Source organism: Nansenia antarctica (genome assembly GCF_963989245.1).
Source record: "Nansenia antarctica genome assembly, chromosome: 10".
Classification (NCBI taxonomy): domain Eukaryota; kingdom Metazoa; phylum Chordata; class Actinopteri; order Argentiniformes; family Microstomatidae; genus Nansenia; species Nansenia antarctica.
The window spans coordinates 836,546-861,545 of NC_137680.1; the positions used below are offsets into that span (position 1 = coordinate 836,546).

The following is a 25,000-nucleotide window of genomic DNA, read 5'->3' on the forward strand; positions in this document are numbered from 1 at the left end:
TCCCTCCCCCACAGGGCATGACCATCAGACCTCTAGTGGACCTGCTGGCTGTGAAGAAGAAGCAGGAGCACAAACGCTCCATCAACGAGGAGATCCATACCCAGGTAACCTTTGACCCCTGGCCTGACCCCTCTCATGACCCCTCTCATGGCCACCACCCCCCCTCCTCGCCAGCCAGACCACGAGACACACAGAGTCCTATTCATTCCCTTAATGTGGAATGATAGGCTGATAGCACACATGAGCCACTTGTTTCCTGACATGCTTGTGTTCCACTGCACGAATGAATGAAGGGGGCGTTTCTGAGCTGCAGTTCGTGGCTAAAACTAAGTGCTCAACTCAAATGATCCTATAGCCTATTCACATTTTTGTAGAAGTGGATATTTAGTTACTAATCGTCAATTTATATCACTGAGTGAGATAGTTCTTCCTGTTCACTGGAGCATTATCTTGAGCTTCCCAGAACGACTGTGTCGTTGCATTATTTGGTGTGTCAAACATTGCTCGCTGCCTCCCCCTACTGGCTGTTTGTGAGACCGTCATGTTGTTGTGCTTATTGATATGTTCGTCCAGTTCCACTTTGCTTCGCTAGCGTCTCAACATGAAGCCGACGGGACACGTTCCCTTCATCTCCCCTCCAAACAGAAACAGACCCTCAGTCCAAACAGACCCTCAGTCCTCCTGCCTCCTTCCACCACCTCCTGTTGCCCCGCCCGCTGTCCTTCTCAGCTCCTCCATCTAACACAGGTTGCCAGAACCCCCCCCCCCCTCTTCTCTCTCTACCCTTGAGTGACCACTGACTGACCAGCAGGGTTCATGCCCCCCCCACCCATTTCCTGTTCCTAACAATACTGAGATAATGACGTTCGTCAGACACTCGCTGTCTCTGTGCGGGGCTCTGTGGTGCACTGATGACTCACTGCCTCTGCAGGAGGACCAGGCTCCATTAGGGCTTCATGTGATTAACGTCAACAGAGCTGCTACCAGAGTCAGTGTGTACTACCAGAGTCAGTGTGTACTACCAGAGTCTCACGTTCACAGGCTGGAAACCGACCATCCTTGTTTAGTGTTCCTGGGGGTATGGGGTTAGGGTTAGGGTTAGTTACTCACTGGGTGGCAGGATGCTGGATGGAGGGTCACATCAGGCTGCAGGTGGTTGAAAGTGTAAAAAGGAAAAGACAAACTTCTTCTTCTCAGACGGACTCAGGAACAACTTTGTCTCGTCGATGTCACTTCACTACGACCACGCCGCTCTCGTTAAAGAAGCGTATGGTGTATGTATGGTGACCGCTCTCGTTAAAGAGGCCTATGGTGTGTGTATGGTGACCGCTCTCGTTAAAGAGGCGTATGGTGTATGTGTGGTGACCCGCTCTCGTTAAAGAGGCGTATGGTGTATGGTGTATGTGTGGTGTATGTGTGGTGCAAATCGATGGCGTGACAAAACCGGTCTGTTCCCATAGCAACGTCATATGTCAAACTGTCACCGCAGAGCTGGTGAGACAGTCATTGCTCTAATAATCAACACACAGGGACAAGCATATCGCCTGGCAACAGATTGGACAGCATCTGCATTTCCCATCTGCCTTCACAGACACTGATCATGTTATGGACATGATTTAATACTTTCTATAGACTATAGATAGATAAGAGTGACAGTGTTTCATATTATAAAGCCATTTCAAATTTATGCTGCAAAGTGCCTCCTGTTGGTTTACGTAGACAAAGTTCTCTAGTCTACGCCTCTGCCTTGTTGTTTGTCTCTCTCTAGTTCCTGGACCACCTCCTGACCGGCATTGAGGACATCTGTGGCCACTACGGACACCACCACTGGAAGGATAAGTATGTCCTTGAAATAAAAATAAAAATAAACATTAAGAAAGCCGAACTGATGCTAAATAAGGGTGATCACAAAGTACTGTAAAGAAACCGTCTGTTGAAACCGTTTGTTATTCTATACAGCGTTTACTTCTGTCACCATGTCGTCACATGCCAAGCACTAGGTACAACTGTAATCCCCTTACGGCGCTGGCAGCTGTAGTTGTGATTCTCTGTGAGACACCGGAGACACATTCACTTTAACGAGGCTGTGTTTGATGTGCTGTAGAAGGGGCTGACAAACAGACTGAAGCTCAGCTTCTACCCCAGGGCCATTCAGGCCCTGAACACAGCAAAGACCTAGGTTCTGGGCCCTGGACAGTCTAGACAACTTGATGGCAGCTACTAGATTGTAAACATAAGTGCAATATTGAAATACAACTGTGAACATTTCAAACCTGCAAACTGCGACACTTTAGATGAATGTGCAACAATACTATGGGCAATATGACAACCCTCGGGTACATAAGGTTCAGATATAGGAAAAGTTAGGATATTTATAGCATAGCATAGAGTACAGCACAGTGTTTTATTGTATAGTATAGTAGTATAGTATAGTAGATAGTGTACATAGCCTTTATTTATGTAAACCAGCTCTTTTGCCTTTTTTGTTTTATCCTTGGCCCTCGTGTTTTTAGTCTTTTTCCTAGCACCAGGGGAGCCCCCCCTCCTAAATGTCGTTGTATGGTACCTGTACTGTATTAATGAAAATAAAGACCATTCATTCATTCATTTAAGGTTACTGACTTTCTCTCTCTGTCCGTCTCTCTGTCCTGCAGGCTGAACCGCTTCAACAAGAAGTACATAAAGAAGTGTCTGATAGCAGGCGAGCGCTCCAAGGAGCCGCAGCTCATCGCCTTCTACCACAAGATGGAGATGAAGCAGGCCATCGAGATGGTGGAGAGCGGAGGGGGCATCAAGCTGCCCGCCGCTGTGCCCTCCACGGTCTCCATGCAGTGAGTGTCTTCCTAACTACCCCCCCCCCCCTCTCTTTAGCCCTCTTACACAATAACAACAAGATCCAGGGACACCTTAGTAGAAAGGTAGTAAGGCTTTGGTGTCTCTGGATCTTGTTGTTTTTGTCCCCAGGCCGCTTTGACTTGATCTATTTACCTCCGGGGCAAGTGTACAGTATATATGAATGAATGGTTTAATGACCACACGACCAAGGTCGGTGGAATTTGTTGTCGGTACAGATGGAAAAGCTCAATACAGCGTCAGTGTCAAATACATCAAACACATACACATATTACACATCATGACTATCACAATGGACAATGTACACACACATAACCACAAGACAAAAATAATAGTCAATGCGCTTATCTGCATATATGATATACTGTAGGTATCTAGATAAGGATATCTACTTATGATATGTTGCTATATGCAGATAAGCGCATTTCTAAGTGTACATTATATAAGTATCTAGATACGGATATCTGCTTAAGATATGTTATTATATGGTTATGGCAAAAACAATGGGTGGGTTTGGTTCCATCTATCTGCTGACAAGGCTTTCCAGTAAGTGGGGGGTGTGTGTGTGTGTGTGTGTGTGTGTGTGTGTGTGTGTGTGTGTAAGTGGCGTAGGCGTATGCCGTATCATATCCTGCATGTCATCCGTCCTCTGTCTCACCCATCCTTCCTGTCAAATCTCTACGGTCTCTATCGCAATAAAGCAGAAATGGCCGATAACATAATATATAGAACAAGGCTTTCCAGTAAGTGGTTTCTCACCCCCCCTCCCCTCCCCGCCCCCCTCCCCCCCCCTCCCAGGAACATCCAGCCTAAGAAGCCTCTTGCCAGGCCTGAGCGGGGGCTGCCTCAGCTGTCCAAGGGCCGCGAGGAGGAGATCAGGAAGATCCTGAGGGGCAACCTGCAGAAGACGCGCCAGAGGGTGAGCAGCTCCCTAAGACCAGGCCCTAGGATCATCTTAGACAAGGCCCTAGGATCATCTTAGACAAGGCCCAAGGATCATCTTAGACAAGACCCTAATAAAAGTACATGACAGGAGAACAGCGCTGACCTTCAGCTCCCAGCGTAGATGGAATATGTGACGGCAGCTGGTGAAACCAGGAACAAGTCGGCAACCAATCAGATGTTCTGACCTTTATTCAGAATGTTCTGACCTTTATTCTGATATTTTTTTATACATTTCAACGTTTTCGAAAATCAATGACACACTCGCTAGTTAAGCCAAAATATTGCAATTGGATTCGGTGAGTAATCTCCACTACTACCTAGTTAACTAGAACACTACTTCACATTGTTAGCAGGCTCACAAAACAAGCTGTGTTCGTTGACGAGTGAGTGTGTCATTGACTTTCAGCAACTTTGACATTTCTTAACATTTTTCAGAATAAAAGTCTGAACATTTATTCGGTTTCCGACTTGTTCCCCCTTTCACCAGCTGCAGTTACATACAGCTTGTACATCACTGGCTTTGTCACTCATCCCATAATATGTCAGGTTGTCACATGATAGGGTGTCGAAGCAGTCATAAACCCCACGTGTGTCAAAGCCTTCGACCATGTGCTCCTCTGTGGCTCAGTTGGTGGAGCACGGTGCTAACAACCCTTAGGTTGTGGGTTAGATTCCCACTGGGACCATCTATACTGAAACATGTATGCACTCACTGCAATGTAAGTCACTTTGGATAAAGGCGTCAGCTAAATGGCATGTTATTATCTATAGAAATCGATTTATTAGGAATAACCCCGAGATAACCACCGAGATATGGGGTTTTCGAGGGGGTCCTAAATGATAATTATCACACACAGGTTATTATATAATTATCATTATGTTATCACCATGTGTCCTTTATCTCCCTCCCAGCTGCGCTCCTATAACAGACACACCCTGGTTATAACAGACACACTCTGGTTATAACAGACACACTCTGGTTATAACAGACACACTCTGGTTATAACAGACACACTCTGGTTATCTCTCCTCAGCTGCGGTCCTATAACAGACACACCCTGGTGGCCGACCCCTACGAGGACGGCTGGAACAACTTCGTCCTGAAGAAGCAGCGGATGGTCGAGCTGGAGAAGAGGGTAAGACAGCCAGACCCTAACCCTAACCCTAACCCTAACCCCCAGGCAGACATACACCCCCCCTAACCCTAACCCTAACCCTAACCCCCAGGCAGACATACAACCCCCCTAACCCTAACCCTAACCCCCAGGCAGACATACACCCCCCAGGCAGACATGCAGACAGAATATAGGGGCTACGGTGCGTTCAGATGCTCCCCAGGAAAGCTCTGAACATTTCGATGAGATTATTCATTAATAAGAAGTCTCGGTTGATTCCGAAAAGAAAGCTGGAAAAGAGTGGGAAACCCTTCCGACCTCAAAGCAGAGTTCATGTTGTCTGGCTTTTTAGTCACTTAGTCTTTGGTGTTTAGATGAAGATGCACACCAGTTCTAGTCACACCAAGTCACCTCGATTTGTCTTAGTTCCAGTCCAGTTCCAGTTGATGAAAACTGAAAACATTCCAGTGCAGTCTCAGTCCACAAAAACGCCAAAACATTTTAGTCAAGTTTTCGTCGCTGACTACGGCTCGACTAAAATGTTTTGGGGTTTTTGTGGACTGAAACTGCACTGGAATGTTTTCAGTTTTCATCAACTGGAACTGGACTGGAACTAAGAAACATGGAGGTGACTTGGTGTGACTAGAACTGGTGAGCATCTTCATCTAAACACCAAAGACTAAGTGACTGAAAAGCCTGACAACATGAACACTGCTTCAAAGTAACCACAGGGTTTCTGGTGAGAAATGTTGGGAGTTTCCTATTTCAGAGTTGCACTTGAACGCAGCGTTATTCTGGTTTGGTTGGGATGTCTGTGTGATGCAACAGAGGATAAGAGGATCATTTGTCATCTTTCTCCACTTAGTGAATTTGCTCGACACTAATTAGGACATGATTTATAGCCTGACCGCCACTTAATTAACTCCTAATGATATAATGGAAATGGACTGATATTAGATTAGACTTTCAAGAGGCCACTATAGACTTGGAAATGTAGATAAATAGAACATATCATTGGCAAATGACTGATTAAGTGTTTGTTTAGAGAGTTTAAATTAACTTTACATCACATAGGCCTATGGTTGTGTAATAACCTATGGAGCCTAATAGCGGCATTATCGTTGGCTAGTAAGTACAACACATTACACCAATGTGGTACTTACCATTCTAGCTCTCATACTAACATACTCGTTATAAGCTAATTACATATTAATGACATATTACTATCTATATAGTTTGCAATGTTTCCATCCAGTAATGTGAAAGTGTCACTGTCACTTGTGCTTCTCTCTGCACAGAGAGGGAAACGCAATGTCAGCCCTCTGTATGTCTGTGTGTCTGTACATGTCTGTGTGTCTGTATGTCTGTATGTCTGTATGTCTGTATGTCTGTATGTCTGTATGTCTGTACGTCTGTGTGTCTGTGTGTCTGTGTGTCTGTGTGTCTGCGTGTCTGTATGTCTGTGTGTCTGTGTGTCTGTGTGTCTGCGTGTCTGCGTGTCTGTATGTCAGTGTGTCTGTGTGTCTGTGTGTCTGTACATATATTGGATTGACAATAAAGCTGATTTGACTTTGACCTTTTGACCTTTGTCTGTATGTCTGTCTGTATGTCTGTATCTCTGTATCTCTGTATGTCTGTATGTCTGTATGTATGTCTGTCTGTCTGTATGACTGTATGTCTGTATGTCTGTATGTCTGTACATGTATTGGATTGACAATAAAGCTGACTTTGACCTTTTGACCTTTGACCTTTGACTTTGCTAGATGTCGGAGATGAGTAACTACCTGACGGTCCCTAACGCTCCTCCAGACTCCCCCACCATGTGCAGAGCCCGACTGTCGTCAGGTGAGTCCATCCTGGCCGCTGTCCATGACCTGGCTGTGAGGTAGATGAGGCAGGAGGCCCATCCATGCCAGTGGTGGTCTCCATTGGCAACAGATATGTTCAGTTCGGAAAAGCTTTGTTTACAGCTTATGTTTTGGGTAATGTTGGTAATGGCCCAACAATGTGTTATTTTTTTTACTGACATTATGCACTTTATTATAATAATAATAATAATAATAATAATAATAATAATAATAATAATAATAATACATTAGACTTATATAGCGCTTTTCTAGACACTCAAAGATGCTTCAGTTATAGGTACAATTATATGTACTACAAACGACTTTATTATATGTATTACAATATTACACTGTTTTGAGATATTTCCACTGTAATGGGAAATATGTTTGCATGTGTCAGATGGCAGGTAAACATGTAAACAGTGTTGCGTGTGTAAGATGGCAGGTAAACAGGTAAACATGTAAACATGTAAACAGTGTTGCGTGTGTAAGATGGCAGGTAAACATGTAAACATGTAAACAGTGCTGCGTGTGGTTTTATTTTAGGCAGTGATTACAATCCTGCTCAGAGCGTGGCCAGAGTGAGTCCAGGTAGGTAGAGAGGAGGAGGGTAGAGAGGTGCTGGGCGTTATGGTGACCATGGTGACCAATCACCACGGCGATGGACGTAACATGCATGTCTTACTACCAGGGTTGGAGTCAGTTGGATTTAAATTCAGTCAACTCAGGAAGCGAATTTCAAATCGCAATTCAATAATTTCTCAATAAACTGAACATGAAAAGCTTAGTCGACTTTTTAAAACGTTTTGATATTTTTGAATTGTAAATTCAAATCACTTCCTGAACTGCAGTCTTACTGACCCCAACTCTGCGTATCACCTGCTTGATAACATCTGTGGGCGCAGTATAGTCTGGTGCATGGTGTACAACACACTGTCTTATGTGATTAGTAAATATAATCACACATAAATATAATCACACATAAATATAATCACATATTTAGGTTTATAGGAATACTGCGGCAGCGTGTCACTAGTAGTCGTCCATTTGTGGTTTGTATTTGTGACGTGTCATCATGTTGTGTAAATATCTTGTGGTGTCGTTTCCCCACACTATTCTGTACGTTATTATACTAACATATATACATATACTAACAACACTGTTCTGTATGTTAGTACATGTGTGTTTGATGTGGGCTGATGTGGGCTCAGATTCCGGCTTGTCCAGGAAGTTGAGACACGTCCAGTGAAAGTAACCTGCTGTTCTGTGACCTTCTCGTTGCTTGGCCTACGCAGACCCCCAGGCCTACTACAACACCAAGCCCTCTGACAGCGTGCCCACCATCCAGGTGGACCTGGCCTCGCCCCAGTCCCCAGACTCCGTCAACCTGGTGGACGAGTTCCACAAGCGGGGCAAGCAGCCGGAGGGCCAGGAGGAGGAGGACCGGGGTCTGATGATGAAGCCGCCCTCGGCCGGGAAGAAAGAGGACAAGACTGAGGCAGAGGGAGGAGGGAAGGACCCCCAGCGTCTGGTAAGGTGCCTGAGCGACCCAGGCCCCAGCGCCGACGAGGAAGAGGATGAACCTTTTCTACCCTAGACCCCCCCAGCCCTTCACCCTGGGCTGGGCCAGGGAGGGAGGGGCCTGGATACTCCGCAAACTCCTCCCCCTGTGCGTGGGGCGGTAAAGGGGAATAGTCCACCCACTCCACCCACTCAAAAGCCGCCCCTTCCTTCCTCCCCATACAAGTCCACTACTATCCCTTTGATTGAGGAACCGAGCAAGCCAAAACAGTTAAAAAAGAGCGTACTGTAAAATACTCTGAACCAAAACAAAAGAGGGAAGGGGAGAGTGCTGAGTAGCCATCTGTTTTCTATTGTTGTCATCCGATTTTGTTTTGTGTGTGATTGATAGGAAAGCAGTCGCTGCTAATAGGGTAGTCGTGGGTTCAGGGGAAATAGCCCATGAGACAGGGGAAACAATACTATAATACTATGCATTACCAAAGGTTTGGACTGTTTTAATCACCAACGATGGTCTATGGATGTTTTCAAAAGTGTTTTGTTTTTGTTTCGGTGTTTTCATCGTTTATGTTTTGTTGGTTTCAACATACTCAAACTTGAAAAGTTTGCCTTATTTTGCGCCAGGCACATGGAGAAGAAAAAAAAACGTTCCATTGATCCATGTTATCACAAAATGAAAATCGTAAACTGCATTTTTTTTTTTTTTCAGGGTTAATATAACACGTTCGATCTGTGGTCCTCTACTGGTCAGTTGCTGTGTGGGGTTTTCTGAGTGTACTCAGACTGAGTGTACTCAGCGAGGTACGCAGGATGTACGTAAATCTGGATGTATGCGTTTACTGTGCAAACCTTTAAGGATCTCTGTCTCTACAACCTCGCCTATGGAGCCTGAGGAATGTGTCAAGTGTGGACTCGAATGCAAACTCGCCATTCTAACCTAGAGCATCTCCTGTCCCTAGGAACCTAACTTACAAACTCTGCAGTGTTGCTGAGGTACGAGTTTACGCGCATCACTTTATAGGAGGGGGATTCTGATGTAACACAAAGAGATTTTATTTGTCTTCAAAGCCCATGTTATGTTATGTGTCTTATGTAGATGTTTTATCATTTCACTACGTTCTGAATTCCCTTTAAGAAAACGTATGGACACTGTGATGGACCATTTCTCAACCATTTCCTGGGTCCCCCCCCCCCCTAGTTAACCCTAAGCCCCATTCTCTCTGTATTCTACATTCACAATTCAGCGCAAAATAACAGCATCCGCACACTCAAACCCTGTGCAAAAAAACGTAGTTTATAGCGAGTTTTCGGTCATAGACCTTCTTCAGCCATAAAAAGTTTATGCCTGAAGAAGGTCTATGACCTAAAGCTCGCAATAAACTTCTTGCACAGTGTTTGAGTGTGCGGATGCTGTTATTTTGCACTCTGTTGATACTCTTCAGTTCCAGCACCTCAGCAAAGTCTGGTCGCGGATGAGCGGTGGTATTTCCACTATTTTGACTTTCAACAATTCACAAAGCAACACCATATTTTAGTTATAATGTATTGATGATGAGTATTATTATATTGTTTTAACATTGAAGAAGACCATGTTAGTTTGATACGTACATTGTTTTACCATTGGTGTTTCACCTGTTCTGTCTGGAACGCCAGGTTTCCAAAAGCTGTCCTAGAGCAGCTCTGTGTAAGATATGAGGGACCTTGCCGAAAACAGTTTATGGATACACACTTTACCACATCAAAAGCCATGCATATAGGCTAGCATGACAAACAAGCAATTCTATGCAGTATGCTACTGTCATTGATTATAACCTATTTCACGATTCCCTTTAATTGAAAGACTTGTAAGTCCTGTAATGTATTCATGTTAAACAACACGGTGAACTATCCTCAGCTGATGTTAAAGTCCACAACTGACATGGGACAACTGACATGGGACAACTGACATGGGCATTAAGATAGTTACTGATCCTGTAATATATACAGTTGAACATCCCAAGACTGAAACATCTACTGTAATCTGCATGCACACACAATGTAGACTAGGGTTTTATACAATACTGTAAGACTAGGAACACCTGCACTGTGCGGTATATGGTAGTGTATACTGTATGTGTATGATATACAGAGCAGCGCTTGTCTTTTATACACAAAGCCTTTGGATCAATAGGAGTAGAGAGCTCTGTCGTACTGTCGGATGTGATGATCATTGTTAATTGTCAAACAAGCATCTCAAGGGAACACCCTACCATGTCGTGTGTGCTTCGTGGTAAAGTGCAGTAAGGCAATTGGATAGCAGACTCTCAGCCCGCCTACAGTGCAACCCTATTGGCAGGAGAGAATGGAGGGAGGGATGAGAGGAATGGAGGGAGGGATGAGGGGAATGGAGGGAGGGATGAGAGGAATGGAGGGAGGGATGAGAGGAATGGAGGGAGGGATGAGGGGAATGGAGGGAGGGAGGGAAGACATTGGTGTGTTTGTTTACTCTTTTTGGCTGTCCTTCCTTTCTTCTCAGTGCCCATCAGGGGTTACTGTGGTTATGGTTTGGAGGGTGTGTGTGTGTGTGTGTGTGTGTGCGTGTGCGTGTGCGTGTGCGTGTGCGTGTGCGTGTGCGTGCGAGAGAAAAAAAACTAAAGGAGGAGGGTAGAGAATGTCACCCCTGTCATGCTCCAGGTCTCTTATATCTAAGCGTAGCAAAGTGAAGGTGAAATAGATAAAGCTTCTCACTTCCCTGGCAAAAAAACACATTAAACTCTAAAATGTCACAGAGCTTCTGATGGATGGCTGTGCTCAGCTGGAAGAGAAGCCGGGGACGAGGCCATCTGCATCCCAGATGGTTGTAGACTTGACTGATCTCTGCCTGGAAGCTTTGTACAGTTTGGTCGTGTTCAGAGAGAGAGAGAGAGAATTACTTTAACATTTCTGCAGGTTCTGACTTGACCACCATTTACCAGCCCATCAGTGTCTCCCACTGGACAGGATATACTTGTAACACGAGCGCAATCGTCTATCACAAACACAGGCCTAACATGTAGGTGTCCCTCCAATCGTCTATCACAAACACAGACCTAACATGTAGGTGTCCCTCCAATCGTCTATCACAAACACAGACCTAACATGGAGGTGTCCCTCCAATCGTCTATCACAAACAAAGACCTAACATGGAGGTGTCCCTCCAATCGTCTATCACAAACACAGACCTAACATGGAGGTGTCCCTCCAATCGTCTATCACAAACACAGACCTAACATGGAGGTGTCCCTCCAATCGTCTATCACAAACACAGACCTAACATGGAGGTGTCCAGTACAAAATACTACAATCAAAACAAGCGTATTTCCCACACGTCATCCATCAGCCAATCAGCCGATGACTAAAGTTAAACGTCTACCTTTGGGTTACCGTCCCCCGTGCAGAAATCCAAAATATCAACCAATATTATTTATTGATGTTTGACAACGTTATGCCTCACGTCACGCTGCAGCAGCCTTCCTTTCACATTTGCTTGCTGGGAAATGTCCGCCAGCTCAAAGCAGAACAGGTTTACGTTTAAGTGGCTTAAATGTCTAGTTTGCTCATTCAAATGCGAATTAATGTTTGTGTTTGTTTAAATGGTCACTCAATCAAAAGGGTCCACGCTGAATGTTATTTTCTAGTAATTCATTATTCATTATTATATTATAACCATAACCTCTGGCCTCTTTGAAAGTATGATACAGAATCACAAAGACCACAGGATGCATTTGACAGAATCAAGCTTGGTCATAGGCATATGTCTAGGCATGTGTCTCTGTCTGCGCTCTACAGTATAATATGCTTTACATTGGTTCATGTGCTTTATACGATTCATGTGCTTTATTTGATTGATGTGCTTTATATTGTTTCACATGCTTTACATGGGTTCCATGTGCTTTATGGTTTCTGAATCTCACACTTACCTCACAGGAACCAAATCAGAGAGGCGGTACAAACCAAAACACCCAAAGTTAGTTGTCACCCAGTCTGTGTCTGTGCTTCAGTCTGTGTCTGTGCTTCAGTCTGTGTCTGTGGTCCAGTCTGTGTCTGTAGTGTCTCTGTACTGCAGTAGACCTTCTCCTGCCTGTCCATAGACAATCTGCTCATCTTAAAAAGGGAAGAAAATAAATCAATAATAACTCAGCTAAAATTGATACATACCACTCCTGAAAGTGCATGTTGAAAGATCACATTTGGATATGTAATATGGACGTAACAATCATACTTTAAAGCAGTTAACACAGCAAAAACAATCTATGTACACTTTCTAACCTGTATAGCCTATATAAGCGTTTATGGCAGGATCACCATCATCAGAGACACAAGGAGGTGTGTCCCTACCTACGTCACCCAGAGGACATCTGGTCACATCCCTTTCATCCCTTTCCCTCTTCTCACCTTCCTCACGGTTTCCTAACCCCACTTCTCTGAAGCTGTAACATTTGCCGCACTATGATAATAAAGCACTTTAACAAAGTGATACCTTTAACTCAAACACTAATGTTATAGAAACAGCAATAAATAAAAAAGTGTTTTTTAGGCATAACAGCTTGGCACGGCTACTGAGTGACACATTGCAGGGGGAGTAGTCTATGGTGACGTCTGTCAGGTGTGAATTGGGAGCAGGGAAGCCGGCGTATTTGGCTTGACCGTACAAGGAGTGTTTAGAGATTGTCTTAGCTTCATGAGAACGCCCTGGCTCTACTACAGATGAGTCTGTGGCATGGTGATTGTATTGCCACTCAAGCCATTCACAAGTAACATTGTTTTATGTGTTTTTTCACTAGTTGAGTTGTCTGCTAATTGTTCTTCAGTGATTTGCAATAAAATATTTTTATTTTATATACAAATGAATATAAATATATGAAACAGATGTTATACAAATCTATAATGATGTTACTGTATAAATTAAAGTATATGAAAAATGACACTATGGAAAAAGTGTGCACTGTATTGTTGATTAGCCTAGCTTCAGCATTCCCTTGTATTTTGACTAACATGGAGTAATGTTAAATGAAACGACGACATACCAAATTAAAGTTTTAATTTATAAAAAAGACGTGTTTCTGCTATTCCATTTTTGTTGTTCCTTCAATAAAAAACAAGTTGGCTGGAGTCGGCCTGTGTGTGCAGATCTACAGGCCTGTGATGTGACTAGGCCTGTGTGTGCAGATCTCCTACAGCTACTGAAGGGTTGTGGTCGTTGTTTCATGTTATTCAACATGCTATTCTCTGTCTGAGCAGAGGGGGCAGTGCTGTACCATAAGAGCACGACCGTAACAACGGTAGCTATGGGCAGGGGTGGGCTCAAACGGGCGCCTTGCCCAACCGATCAAAAGTTAAGACATTTTTTTCTTTCAGAATTGTTGATATTCCGGTCGTGTGTTTGAATGTTTACTCCTATATTTGTATTTACTGGCACGTCTATCGATTTGGTGCTGTTGATCTATTGATTTGGTGCTATTGATCTCCACCCCCCGACCCGTCGGTGTGCCTGCCCACCCAACGTGTTGGTTCTGGCGCCGAGCCTGGAAGAGAGGTCTGGTGGATCAAGGCGTCAAACTTGGCACTGGACCAATAGAAAGAGCATCAAAAACTGACAAACACCGTAGAATACTGCCTTTTGATTACCTTAGATTACAGTAGCCTAGAAATGGTAAATGGACTGACTTTTATATAGCGCTTTATTCCAAAGTGCTTTACAACGGCCTCTCATTCACACACACATTCACACACCAAAGGCGGCAAGCTACCATGCAAGGTGCCGGCTCGCTCATTGGGAGCAATTTTGGGTTAAGTGTCTTGTCCAACTTGAACCGCCGATCTGCCAACCTTGCGATCATTAGACGCCGGCTCTACCTCCTGCGCCACAGCCGCCCCAGGTTAGAGAGGCCAGCTAGCAATCGGAAAGTCACTGGTTCGATCCCGGCCTCAGGAGGGTGCTGCATGCGAGCTGGTGACTGGAGGGCTTACCGCTGCCGTTGTGCCCTTGAGCAAGGCACTTAACCCCTAATGCTTCCAAGGGCACTGACTATGGCTGACCCTGTGCCTAGAGCAAAAAGTAAATTCCGTTGTACTCTGTACCGTTGTACTCTGTGCAATGGCAGAAAGGTTGAATCTAATCTAAGCCTTACCTACCTCAGATAGACCAGTGGACAAACTCCAGGTGTAAGGACTCATACTCCGCAAGGCCACTGCTTCCCATTGGCGTCCAGTCGTAGTTGTTACTCCTGTGACTGAAACAGGCACAATCCCTTATGACTTACTCGTTTGTTTATTTTGGGAGTCATTAAAATAGGCACCACTAGGTGCCATTTGATACCCCGTGGTTGCCAACTGTTAGGCTGTGGTCGCCAATATTGTCTTGGATAAGTAATGAGACTAGCCAGCCCCTGTGTGTGACAATATAACTGACATACCATGGCATGACATACCAGGGTATTACTATGGCTTGGGCTGCCTCACCTGCTCGATGTCGACAGTGCCACGTGAAACTCCAGTCTGTGTTGACTGCAGGTAAGAGCCTGTCCCCCAAATCCACCACATTCTTCTTAAAGATCTAGAAGGTTACAAGAAAGGAGGGGCCAGATGTAACAGAGGCAAACATTTACACCTATGCAATATGAAATATATTTTACCAGCTCAGTGACCTTGCGGTTAGATTGTCTGCCCTGAGATTGGGAGGCTGTGAGTTCGATCCCTGGCCGAGTCGTACAGAAGACTATAACAATGGTCCCTGCTTGGCACACAGCATTAAGGGTTGGATTGGGGGGTAAGACCCTGCGACATACCGGCGTCATGTCCAGGGGGGTGTACTTGTACATCAAGCTGCTTCACGCTACGGAAACAGGAGATAGGCTCCTGCCCCCTAAGGGCTGTTAGGCTGGCTTGAGAACCATCTCTTCTCAAGGCTACTTACTTAATATGAAATATGCCCCTGAAAGCACAGCCATAAATCCACTCAGCGGCGTCAGTCAATCACGCGTCTCCTCTCCCACCAGGTGATACAGAGCCAACATGACGGATGTTCATCTGGAAGAAGGAGCCTGTGGAAGCCAGACAGAGATCACATCATTATAATTAGAGATTGGTCATAATGAGAGTTCTGGGTGAGTTCCCTCAAAGCTAGTAGTTCATCTCTAATGTTGACGTCCAAACGTCTGAACGTCAGAAGGATCTGGGAAACGTACATTGAGCAGGACCTTTCAGAAGGACCTTTCAGATCAAGAATGCAGTGATTGTTTGCATGAACACAAGAACAGTGGAAAACCTCGACGTCGGTTCACTTGGTAAACACACCGATGAGCCAACACATTATGACCACTGACAGGTGAAGGGAATAACATTGATTATCTTGTTACCATGGCACCTGTCAAGGGGTGGGATATACTGTGTTAGGCAGCAAGTGAACAGTCAGTTCTTTAAGTCGATGTGTCGGATGCCGGAGAAATGGGCAGGGGAGTAAAGACCTGAGCGACTTTGACCATGGGCCAAATTGTTCTGGCCAGACGACTGGGTCAGAACATCTCTGCAACGGCAAGGCTTGTGGGGTGCTCCCGGTCAGGAGAGGTGAGTACCTACTGACAGTGGTCCGAGGAGGGACAAACCACAAACCGGCAACAGGCCACCCATCATATTATGGTATAATAATGCTGTTGGTATTATGCTTAACATGCTTGAGCATCACTCAAACATTATTTGCTTTGCAACATCACGAGGCGTGCCCTGGGGAAGGAAGGCAGTGTTTGCTCTGTCTCTGTTGGTGAGCGTTCAACAAAGCAGCACAGAGTTATCAGGCTCTGTCCAGCTCTGTTGACTGGGACATAAGCTACTAGACTGCTATCAAGGCCCATGCTGGGCAGATCAGACACAAATATTCACATGACATGTGACAATAATGTAATGATTCCATTCTGATTATGAGATGGAGGATTTAGACGTACCTGGGTCAGGTGTAAGGTAAGCTCTACTGATTCCTTGGCATCGTTGTATTCCTCCATCAATCCCATGATATACAGCGTGACCACACAGTCTACGATGGATGTCCCCCTCAGACCACCTGCAATACACACACACACACACACACACAGACACACACACACACATACTCACACACACACACACACACACAGACACACACACACACACACACACACACACACAGACACACACACACACATACTCACACACACACACACACAGACACACACACACACACATACTCACACACACACACACACACACACACACACACAGACACACACACACACATACTCACACACACACACACACAGACACACACACACATACTCACACACACACACACACACACACACACACACACACACACACACAGACAAATAAACCTGACATGACATGTTGTAACTACTGAGATGCACACAGAAACGTCTGACTGTTGAAGAGAGTTGAAGGGTCCATAGTTTTGGTAAAATGTGTATGTTTGTGTGATGTGTATTATCTTAGTGTATTCATGGACGTTTAATATTTTGTAACTCCTGGCTGCACAAGGAAATTGCCTTCTGTTGATTAATTGAAAAGCATTATTATACGACTTCAATGTTGCATCCAGACATTACTTTCAGTCTTGAACTTGCCAACAAACGTTGCCATCTGAAAGGAACACAGGGGACTAAAGTGATGTCAAACAACTTAGTTCCAACAGCAACAGAGGTGTCCTACGGTGAAGCATCACGCAATTGCTGATTTCTCAGGTGCACTTTCAAGCTGTGAATCTCTCATTCTACCACATCCCAAAGGTGTTCTATTGGATTCAGCTCCGGTGACTGGGAAGGCCACTGAAGAACACTGAACTCATTGTCATGTTCATGAAACCAGTTTGAGACAACTTTTGCTTTGTGACATGTTACAGTATCATGCTGGAAGCAGCCATTAGAAGATGGGTACATTGTGGCCATGAAGGGATGCCCATGGTTCGCAACAATACTCAACTAGGCTGTGGCATTCAAGTGATGATTGATTGGTATTAACGAGCTGAAGGTGTGCCAAGAAAACATTCCCCACACCACTACACCACCTGAATGAATGAGAAGGTGTACAAACAAGTGTTCTGTGAGTGTATATATCATATTATGTGTATATATGTGAGCTAAGCTGGCACTGTCAGGTGTAGTTAATCTGCTGGACTTTACTGTAGGAAGGTATATCTGATGCTTCACTTACTTTGATTTGATGTTTTTGTATTTGCTGTATTTGTTTTTGACAGGATGAGTTAGCTGCCCTGCCAACATCCACATGGCGTTCCCTGGTGCAGCCGACCCACATGGGGAGAGTGAAATATGCATGAGAGGTCTCGAGAAGAGCAGCAACACATTTTTGGCTCAGTCAAACTATTTGTTTATTTATTCCTCTTCTACAGCAGCTAAACCGCTGTGACTCATCTGCTGCTCACCGGCTCTCCTCTGAAGACAACAAACACGTTACGTAACACGGTGGGGTGAGATAAATGTGCTCTATGTGCTTGAATACTCCATTTTCTCTTGATGTTTTTTTTAATGTTGAGAGTAGTATAAATATTAGGTGGAATAATATGTTTGACTCTTGGAGTCTCTTCTACCTTCCATCATGTTCATCTCAAAGGTATTTTCTTGATTCCTCATGTCCTCTCTTTTCACTCTCAGATGAGTTTAGAGAAGGACATGAGGACAGAGGACGTGTGGAAGCAAGGAGTCATACAACATAATAACATGTTCTAATTTCATGGCTTACATGGACTTTCATGTGAAGCTCTCTTGTCGGTTTATTGACATTGTTCTCCACTAGAGGGCTGTAGTGCATTACAGTAAGTACAGTCTTTGTGTAGCAAATTCCTTCAGTCATTCCATCTCAGTGCCTCAGTGTGAGTATACAGGTATGTATTTCTTCTCTCTATACCACGTTGCAATTAATTCATAGTAATTGCGAGTAAAAAGCCCAATAAAAGGTTCAACTGGCATCTGGCGTCTGTGACGAGCATCAGTGCTGCGTGTGCACGTTCACCTGGGACCACCTGCTGTTCAACGGGTGTCATGAGCACGAGCGACCAGATGATGGCACTGTGTAACCATAGTTACAGATGATGGCACTGTGTAACCATAGTTACAGATGATGGCACTGTGTAACCATAGTTACCACCAATACTTTGACTGGCGATTGATACACAATCTGACCCTGGTATCCCAGAACAAGCTTATATAGAGCCGATACAGATGAGATATTTCACAGTATTATGTTGTCATACTGAATAAACTGACTAGATATCACATACAGATATTTAATTCGTATATTCATATTCGTTTTGTTAGAGAAAGAACCGGGTTTACAGTTTCAAATTCCATCTGATTAATGTTGGTCCTGGCCCTATGGTTAATTGATGCGTTTAGGCAATAAGAAACTTAAGTTATTGCTTTAATGTTCTTCTCAAAATAATGTTTTAAATAATAAATAAGCCCTGCAATTAAATATGGGTATATTTTTATGGTTTCTCTAATTGTACCTTGATCAGTATTGACTTCTATCAGCTACTCTTGTACTGTTCAAGCTCCCCTTCACCAGTTAACCCTCTCCCCCTCCCCTTCACCAGTTAACCCTCTCCCCCTCCCATTCACCAGTTAACCCTCTCCCCCTCCCCTTCACCAGTTAACCCTCTCCCCCTCCCCTTCACCAGTTAACCCTCTCCCTCTCCCCTTCACCAGTTAACCCTCTCCCCCTCCCCTTCACCAGTTAACCCTCTCCCCCTCCCCTTCACCAGTTAACCCTCTCCCCCTCCCCTTCACCAGTTAACCCTCTCCCCCTCCCCTTCACCAGTTAACCATCTCCCCCTCCCCTTCACCAGTTAACCCTCTCCCTCTCCCCTTCACCAGTTAACCATCTCCCCCTCCCCTTCACCAGTTAACCCTCTCCCCCTCCCCTTCACCAGTTAACCCTCTCCCCCTCCCCTTCACCAGTTAACCCTCTCCCCCTCCCCTTCACCAGTTAACCATCTCCCCCTCCCCTTCACCAGTTAACCCTCTCCCTCTCCCCTTCACCAGTTAACCCTCTCCCCCTCCCCTTCCCATGTGTCCCCAGCACTACCTTCATTAGGCCCCTATACTTTCTTCTATGTACCTTCTGTTTCTTTTTATTATTAGCCAATTGAGGCCAATCAAGGACCCCAATTGAAATAAGCCAGTGGCTTTCTTGGGTTTTTATCCTGTTAGTTGACCTTGTATGTAATATGTACTTTCATGTACCTACTTCTGCAAATCTTCTAATAAAGTTTTCAATCAATCAATCAAAAGCCTACTACTCTGTCTTTTCAGTTTGTAAAGTGTCTTTGAGTGTCTAGAAAAGCGCTATATAAGTCTAATGTATTATTATTATTATTATTATTATTATTATTAAGCTACTCTCTCTGTCCATTTGTACAAGTAAATTCACAAGTGCTAGTGTTAATATTAGTCATCTTTAAAGAAGGATAGACCTGATGGCCTGCTTGTCCCTGAGGAAAGAAACCATAGCTGGTCCCTGGGTTAAGAAACCATAGCTAGTCCCTGGGTTAAGAAACACTGGTCTACTCATCTTCTTCTTCTGCTCTCTGACAGTTCTGGCATCTCTACCCATTGGGACTTCAGTATTATATATATATATATATATATATATATATATATATATATTCTCCTGTATAACATTACAGTCAAAATGTTTTGCTGAGGTGCTTTAAAAAACAACTAGCTGCAGGGTGGTGTTATTAATCCCGACACCCTGGCACAGGACACTACATCACTGCTTCTGTTTGATGTATTGGAATGAGCAGAAGACAGAGACGGACTTTTTCATTTGTGTCTTGAATGATGAATATAACATTCAGTGGGAAATAAACGGTGATTGTTTGAATAAGATAATAGGCCTACATATCAAACTCAAAACAAGTGTTTATGGTTCAGTACATCCCACTTTGGACCAGCTAGAGAATAAACAGTGACTCCTACATGTATATATGGTAGGATGTATTTACTGATTATTGATTGGATAAACCACGTATGGATCCTGGGTTGTATCTATGGAAAGGCGTAGGAAAGAGAAACATCGGCTAATTTAACCGTAATGTCTCCTCTTCCATTTCCCGTCCTGCAGATTACAAGCAGCAAGTCTGATTCAATTCCAGCTACAGAGGGAGATGGTTTCACAGTGGGATTCTGGGGTCAAATGGAGTGTAAATGTACACAAATATCAGCTCACAGCACAATAACCCAATTACTTAAGAGTATTTTATGAGTTTTATCTTGCCAGATCTAGTTATTGTTTCCAAAAATACCTTTATCTCATCTTACTGCATATGAGCATCCTTTGAGCCTTTTTAGTGTAAGCTACTGTATGTTGATGAGCAGTTGTATAACGGTCTACGGTTTGCAGTCCGCATTTTCAGACATCATCCATTTCATAAAGCATTGTGTCTGACATGAGGATGCGTTGCCATACTGTAGTCAGCACACTGGAAACAATCCCAATACAACGCAGAGCATCCAGTACAGTTTAGGATCTTAAATAGATCGAGCCTGTCTGTTATTTACAGACAATTACACATGCTACCAAATATTCATGCTGTCCTTGAAGATCTTATACCAGAAATCATGACTAGCTTCGCTTTGTGGTCGAAATTAAAGTGCACTTTAGCCAGTTGATACTGACACTGACAAACACATACTGTAACTCTTTATATAAATCCCACACATGGATGCTCAGGTTATTATCAACACACTTCCTGTTTTAAGAATGACCAAGACCTTTGTATGCAGGCTTGCTCTTACACATTATGCTCAATATTACCTATCATCACAATCCCCTGAATATGCTATACAAACTACGCCAACTTCACAACTTACCTGAGAGAGAGAGAGAGAGAGAGAGGGAGAGAGAGAGGGAGAGAGAGAGAGAGAGAGAGAGAGAGAGAGAGAGAGAGAGAGAGAGAGAGAGAGAGAGAGAGAGAGAGAGAGAGACAGACACACACACACTACTGTATTTTCTGTTACCTTTGCATTTAAGTTCTCCAGTACTTTCTCCAGTGTCTGTGCTCTGCCCTCTCCCCCTCCTACCTTACACAGTTGGTTTGATAGTGCTGTGCGAGGCTCTTTACGTAATGGCTACGCACCTCAGAATTAATTAGGACCATCTATCTTGTTTTGTTTACAAACATGGCTCCAATTGATCATCCATTCATGCAAATGCAGGACTTTCCAAACTTTTGGCATGAAGTCTCCATGCTTTTCTATTCTAGCACTAAAACTATTCAAAGTAAACGGTTAGGCTTATGTGGGGTGAAGGGTTAGGGTTAGGGCTATGTGTTCTGTCGCGCAGTTCCCAATCACCCCTGAGACATCACACTTTATGTATCCGTATTATGATCCCATATGTATCGCTGTCTTCATCATGATCATTCATTGAGTCATGGAATCAGACCACCGTTGTGATATGGAATCGCCAAAACATCCAGTTTATTCAGTGGAGAGACAGGTGTTTAAAAGTGCCTGAAAGCTGTAGTCATTTCAATATGTTGATGCATAGTCAATTTAAAGATTTAAATCAACATACCAGATGTTTCTCAGGCAAATAAACAGAATGCAACCTTTGCCATTTGAAATAATAAAACCTACCTATTACACTATGAGGTCTCTTTCACTAAAAACAAAAATGATTGTAGGCTGCTGAGCCAAATCTGAGAATCAACCTTGTGCTGACCCCTATGCAGTGTTGAACAGAATGCTGTTAATATAACGAGTCGACTCAGATTAAGATAATCTGGACTGGTACTGCTGCAGTTTCTGATGGAATAAAGACCCACGTCGCTTTGCTTTGTCTCATCATGGTAACATACAACAGACCGCCCAGAGACCCAGAGAGAGAGAGATGGCCCTGTCTCCCCTCCGCTTGTGTTCATATGGCTTAACCATGTTCTGATATGCCTTCGTGGTTATGATGATTGTAATCAGGTGTAATACTGAAACACAACTGTGAACATTTCAAACCTGCAAACTGCAACACTTTAAATGAATGTGCAATAACACTATGTGCAATATGACAACCCTAGGGTACATAAGGTTCAGAGATAGGAAATGTTAGAATAGGTATAGCATAGCATAGAGTACAGCACAGTGTTTTATTTGTATAGTATAGTATAGTGGATAGTGTACATAGCCTTTATTTATGTAAACCAGCTCTTTTCCCTTCTTGTTTTTTAGTTTTTCTTTCCTAGCACCAGGGGAGCCACCCCTCCTACATTTCGTTGTTTGGTACCTGTACTATATCAATGACAATAAAGACCATTCATTCATTCATTCATTCATTCATTCATTCATTCATTCATTCATTCATTCATTCATTCATTCATTCATTATCTATCCAGAGCCTGAGCGACCCTCTCTGTGTTACAACAGTGTTTGTTTCCCCTATAGAGGCTCATTCTCCTGCTGTCTCCTCTGCGCCTGTGAGCAGCGCCCCAAGCGGGCTATAAGGGAACGACAGGAGGCGCACAGAGGAGGAGGCAGAGAGAGGCGGGTGGAGAGACAGAGAGGCACCGTGTGTGTTGGGATGTGATGATGGGATCGTAGGCGACTGGATCTGGTTTAGGGTGTAAATCAGTTGTTGGTCGTACAGTTACATTTACAGACATTTGGTTTAGGCTAAAGCAACTTGGCGCGCGTGCATGGGACACGATACCCGTTCATCTTCGCAGTCTGGTGCGTGTTGCGTTACCAGAGGAGGACGAGGCTGAAGAGGTTTGATAATAACGGACGGCGACATGAAGACATGAATAACTCTCCGTGTTCCTCCAGCTTCCACCGTCCAGGAGACCAGCCCGGTGGCTCGAGCTGCGTGTGACATCCCGGTGTACCGGGGGATTCCGTCATGCATGGATATGAACGCAGCAGATAGAGATGTGGAGATGCTCTGCGTTGGTTCACATCTCCTCTGATGTCTTTTTAAATCATTTTCACGCCCTGGAGGATTAATGCAGAGGACATCAACTTTGTGCTTGTTGCTATGCGAGGGATGCATTTACATCATTTACTGATCAATCCGAAAAGTATATACGAGATATAATCGGTGTCATTCCACCCTGGATTCTAACAGCCCATTGCCTTGTTTTAGGCTGCATATTAGATTTAGGGCAGTTTTTTTGTTGCAAACGCAGTGCCATCTATCTATCTAAAATCCTGTTGAGTTCTCAATGATGGTGAATTCCTGAAAATGGAAATCAGTTTTTTTTTAGATCTGATGTTTATGATTTTTTTTATCAGACTAACATAATTATGCATAATTACAGCTTCACAGCTGCAAGTTATTGATGTCATTGCACACGTGCTTGCTTAAATTGTAGAGGTAACCTTTGCTAAATCAATCGCTAGCGAGATAAGGAGAGTTGTGGAGAGCTGTTGACTGTGTTGGTGTCACAGGGGGGTCTCTGTGTGTCACAGGGGGGTGTTAACTTTGATGCAACACGGCGCACAGAGAAGATCTCAGCAGAGAGGAGTTGATCCAACCACAGGCTCATATCTCATAACTCATATTCATATTCAACTTGAGGAGATTCAGAAGAAAACGTGTCAATGGTTTTCCGTAAGCTGCCCGGGGTGTCGGCGTCGGGCATGGGTCTGCGCCTGTCCCAGAAGTTCGTGTTCCTGCTGTTCCTGTCGGGTTTGGTGACTCTGTGCTTCGGGGCTCTGTTCTTCCTGCCCGACTCTGTCCGTCTGAAACGGATCTTTCTATCCAAGTCAGAGACCCCCCAGCCGCCGGTCACGGTGGGCTCTGAGAACGACGCCAGAGAGAGAGACCTCCTCAAACAGGCTCCCAAGGACCAGGAACATCTGCGGGGCATCACCTCGGCCAAGGGGGAGACGAGCACCAAGCTCAAACCCGTCAACCGCAAGACCCCCAAGACCCCCAAGACCCCCGTCACTGAGGCCAAGGCGGAGGAGAGACTCACCGCCGGAGGAAAAGCGCCAGAGGACCTGCTGACTCTGTCCAGATCTAAAACGGATTCGGCTTCCATGGATGAGAGAGTGACCACCTCAAACCAGGGGGCCAACGCCAACACGGCTTCTGGCTACGATTACACCAAGTTTAAACAATGTCTTCTAAAGCCCCCCCTGGGGACTGAGCGAGGCAAGCCCAGTGACCCGGAGACCCTTCAGAGACGGGACAAAGTCAAGGAGGTAGGTGGTCTCACCTGGGTTACATTACCTTACATGTGGGCTGCCTGCAGGGGTGGGCTGGATTTACTTACACAACAGTTGGGGACCTCATGTCACATGGCTTTATTCTCTAAGGACAGTTGTCATAATGACAGTTATAAATGCGTAATTACGCGCCTAGCTGAGGAAGGTCTATCCGTTATTACGCACAATGTTTCGTTGCACATGTTTAATTAGTTTGATGTGGCCAGTTGCTGACATTTCATAATGCCATACTGTAGGTACTTTAGTAGAAATCAGCCCTCGTAGACCTTTGATGGTTAGGCTCGACTTAACTATCTACTCCAGGTGCCTTCGCCACACCAAGCATCTCAGAAACGTTTGGTTTAGTGTTGAGCAACAAGTGAGCCAATTATTTCATTAGGCAATCATTAAACACAACCAGGATTTAGACACAAACTATTTTTAACTTTTTGGACCCACGCTGATTCCTAATGGATTAAATACATAATATGAT

The 25,000-nt window shown here is 44.4% G+C and overlaps 3 protein-coding genes across 4 annotated transcripts in view; 2 read left to right on the plus strand and 1 right to left on the minus strand.

Moving 5' to 3' along the window:
* Positions 1-8,357, plus strand: part of slc9a1a (solute carrier family 9 member A1a) — a gene marked incomplete at its 3' end in the record, with an annotated part of 45,360 nt that extends 37,003 nt beyond the window's left edge. Inside the window, exons 6-12 of the mRNA XM_080540084.1 lie at positions 15-104; positions 1,769-1,839; positions 2,655-2,831; positions 3,652-3,772; positions 4,833-4,934; positions 6,677-6,758; positions 8,056-8,357. Coding sequence (XP_080396210.1) covers positions 15-104; positions 1,769-1,839; positions 2,655-2,831; positions 3,652-3,772; positions 4,833-4,934; positions 6,677-6,758; positions 8,056-8,357 — 945 coding nt within the window. The remainder of the gene's footprint in view (positions 1-14; positions 105-1,768; positions 1,840-2,654; positions 2,832-3,651; positions 3,773-4,832; positions 4,935-6,676; positions 6,759-8,055) is intronic.
* The window catches only part of LOC308166216 (death-associated protein kinase 2-like), a gene marked incomplete at its 3' end in the record, with an annotated part of 351,334 nt that overhangs the window by 168,285 nt on the left and 158,049 nt on the right, over positions 1-25,000 (minus strand). The gene's annotated exons all lie outside the window — the stretch shown is intronic.
* LOC308166461 (mannosyl-oligosaccharide 1,2-alpha-mannosidase IA) overlaps positions 22,913-25,000 on the plus strand; it is a 178,443-nt gene continuing 176,355 nt past the window's right edge. Inside the window, exon 1 of one of the 2 annotated variants that reach the window (XM_080540777.1) lies at positions 22,913-24,504. In XM_080540777.1, coding sequence (XP_080396903.1) covers positions 23,899-24,504 — 606 coding nt within the window. In that variant the 5' untranslated portion in view covers positions 22,913-23,898. The remainder of the gene's footprint in view (positions 24,505-25,000) is intronic. The other variant, XM_080540778.1, reaches the window with a different exon arrangement.